Source organism: Rhagoletis pomonella, unplaced genomic scaffold (assembly GCF_013731165.1).
Source record: "Rhagoletis pomonella isolate Grant_MI unplaced genomic scaffold, Rhpom_1.0 Rhpom_scaffold_00007, whole genome shotgun sequence".
NCBI lineage: Eukaryota > Metazoa > Arthropoda > Insecta > Diptera > Tephritidae > Rhagoletis > Rhagoletis pomonella.
Window position 1 is genome coordinate 43,324,248 of NW_023458561.1, and position 3,224 is coordinate 43,327,471.

The following is a 3,224-nucleotide window of genomic DNA, read 5'->3' on the forward strand; positions in this document are numbered from 1 at the left end:
TATGCTTATACCCTTCATCTTGCTGATATAAATTTTTAATTATATTACCGGTTCTTATCCTCATACGTACATGTATGTAGGTATATTTTCTTTTTTTCGAATAGTTTAATTTTGCTTTTAAATTTATTTTTAACTTATTTTCGCAGTCTTGAATAGACTCATTAACAGAAGCTCTATACATTCCATTGCATGTCGTCATTGCGCATTTCTTATTCATTTCAATTTTGTGAAAAAGAAATTATCATTTTGTAGAAAGCAATGTCTTAAATATTATCGGCACCACACTCAATCGTAATATGGCTTACTTAATTTATAAGTATACAATATACATAAGTATGTACATATGTAGCATGTATGCCTGTATACATTATATATTCACTAAATATTTATACATCGATTTGTAGTTTTTCCTTATTAGTATGCATTATAGTGGGGATTATAGGGAGCCTGCTTCTCATAGCCACTGCTTGCATTATTTGGTTGACCAGTACCTACACCTGCTACAGCAGCGTCATAGCTGGGTGGATTCATCGCAGCCGCAGGCATCGGTGGATAAGGCGTAACGTAAGGTTGAATGCTGTAATTAGAAATCATTTGGAAATTAGCTACCGAAAAATTACTGGCACTAGCATAAAAAACCAACAAAAAAAAGTGAAGTAAATAATATACATAAGTATACAAAACTTACCCAGGCGCTGGCGGTTGGGCGACGGGCATCGGCATGGGCATCTGTCCATGAACGCTATAAACGAGAAAAAGGTGGAGTAAAAATCAAATTTCAATACGATTCTGTTGCTCTTGTAAAAGTTTGTTAGCTATTTTGAATTGGCGCTGGCAAATGTGTTAATTACTTACCCTGTTTGCGTTGGATACGGTGGGTACATGGACTGCTGCTGATAACCAGTGGCGGGCGGCATTTGTGTAACTGGATAGCCGCCAGGTGCAGTGTGTGTAGTTGATGTCACAACAACTGGTGCTGTAGAGAAATTAAGCGGAATTAATTTGATTATTAAATACATATGTATGTACATATCAATACGTAATATAAAGATTTGAAGAAGTTTTATTGTTGAGAACAGCAAAAACATCTACTTATGTCTCATAAAATTCTTTATTGAAAAAATCTATAAGAAAAGAAGTTACGCATTTTATGTCTCGCTAACCAACTTTTGCCACAAGTCCTTCGCTTTAAGTTAAAGCCTTTAACATACGGTTTGTCTAAGAATTCAATATCCATGTTCATGTATTAGTAATGAATCTGGATAAAACTAATAAATTGCGATCAAAATCATACACTCAGTATAAGTGTTGTGTTCCGGAGCTCGCAAAAAAATCGATGAACGGTTCTTTTGAACAGACTAGGTGTTTTATATGTTTTTCGGGTCGCTGCACACGAATCTGAAGTGCGTTTTGCTCTATCACGTCAGGATTTTATCGTAGTTTTACCGATTGAGGAGGTGAGACTAAAAAAAACGTTAATTTGATTTATTAAGGACCACCCTAATGTATATATAGAGAAAATTCAGAATAAAAAATCGCGCGATATCTTTAGTAGTTTTATATACAAAAAAAAACGTCGCACTATCTACTAAAATATTGTTGTATAGTAACAAAAAGAGTAAGGTATTTTTTAAAGAAAAATATATGGGGTATTCACAACGGTATCGTATTGCTGTATCTCGTGAGCTTTGAACGCCTAAAAAATATGCTACAAGGGTTCGCAAGTACCATCATTGAATTGAATGGGCTACCAAACTGCATACCCAATAAGTTCTGAATAAAGTTTAAAATTTTTTTTTAATTTGTTAAATTTTCGTGAATTGTGCACAAGGTTTTAAACTTTGACCTACATATGTATATGGTTTATGGTATATGACCTACTATATTTTTATATATTATTAATGAAAAAATTTATCACGCAAAGCATTGTTAAATATAAAAGTGTGCTATATTTACATACATGAGCTCCACTGTACATACGTATGTATATCAGATCAATAATACTCATAGCTACTTATCATTGTCATTAATTATTTGCTTTGTAGTAGCATTTTTTATTTGTTCTATGTACATAAGCATGTACATATGTATGTATGTATATTTTTCTGTTTTTTTCTGTTTTTTTTTTCAATAATATCCAACCTTTATCGGAAATCTGTTCCTTTGTGTGTCGTTTGCGGCCTCGCAAAGAAAATGCGCCCACTACGGCCAACGCGAATACGAAAAAAGTTATTGACAGAGTGAAGATCAAACTATCGAAGAACATCGCAGCGACAATTAGTCAATAATGAAAACAAAAAATAACAAACAAGTAAAAATAAAAGCAACACCGAAACGCAACCTAACACAAAATGTATTCAATCAGTACTAACGAAACATTTCAGCGAGAAATCTTTGTCCACTCATTGTTTGCAAACGAAGTTTATAAAGTAAATGCCTACGATAAGATGTTAGCGCTTGGGTAATAAAAACTAAAATAAATACAATTATATATGTATGCATATCTACATACATACATTAGACCGTACCACCTTACTAGCAACCAAAAAAAGTTCAGCGTACACCACTGAGTCTAAAGTGTTTTCGCAAGGCAATTTCGAACTTAGGGGTCGCCAGTTTACATTTTACTAAAATAATCGAAATACTTACTTAGCAAAAGATTAATAGTTTGTTGAGTTCTTTAATTTGCTGACATTAGGGTGATAAGAACAGAGATCTGGTGGTTAAGTACTTGAATGGTGTACCTGAGGCCAATGAACTTTGGAAAAAAACGCGTTCTCGAGACAAGAACATTGATATATCATACTTTAAGATTTTCGTAAATGGAAAAAATCCCTAATTTTATTTTTTTTATTATATTTAGAACTACATCAAAGCCCTTGAAGTCTTCTATGTATTTTAAGTGGGGAAAAAAACTTTTCTTTGTAGAAATCTTTTAGAATCTTTTAAAATCAATATTTTCAATCGGAAATCTGTTTCTCCTTAGGAGACCTCCAAGAAAAATCTCCTATTGTATATTTTACCATTTCTTAATATTAACTATTTTTGATAGGTCTCCCAAAAACCCTTAACAATGCAATTGGGGCTTATGAAAAATCGTTAGCATTAAAAAATAGTAAAATAAACAATTTGGTATTATTATTGGAAGTCTCCCGAAGAGAAACATAATTTTTTTTTTGTATTTGTCAATGTTATTGTGGCTTGTTAACATTTTATTTTTAATA

General features: G+C 32.4%; 1 protein-coding gene across 1 annotated transcript; it reads right to left on the bottom strand.

Moving 5' to 3' along the window:
• Positions 1-90: 90 nt before the first annotated feature.
• LOC118742884 (protein shisa-5) lies at positions 91-2,257 on the bottom strand. The gene is made up of 4 exons (XM_036475296.1): positions 2,143-2,257; positions 856-976; positions 689-742; positions 91-577 (listed from the first exon to the last, which is right to left on the bottom strand). The coding sequence occupies exons 2-4, from the start codon at positions 915-917 to the stop codon at positions 415-417; spliced, it is 279 nt and encodes a 92-aa protein (XP_036331189.1). The 5' UTR covers positions 918-976; positions 2,143-2,257; the 3' UTR covers positions 91-414.
• Between the last annotated feature and the right edge of the window lie 967 nt (positions 2,258-3,224).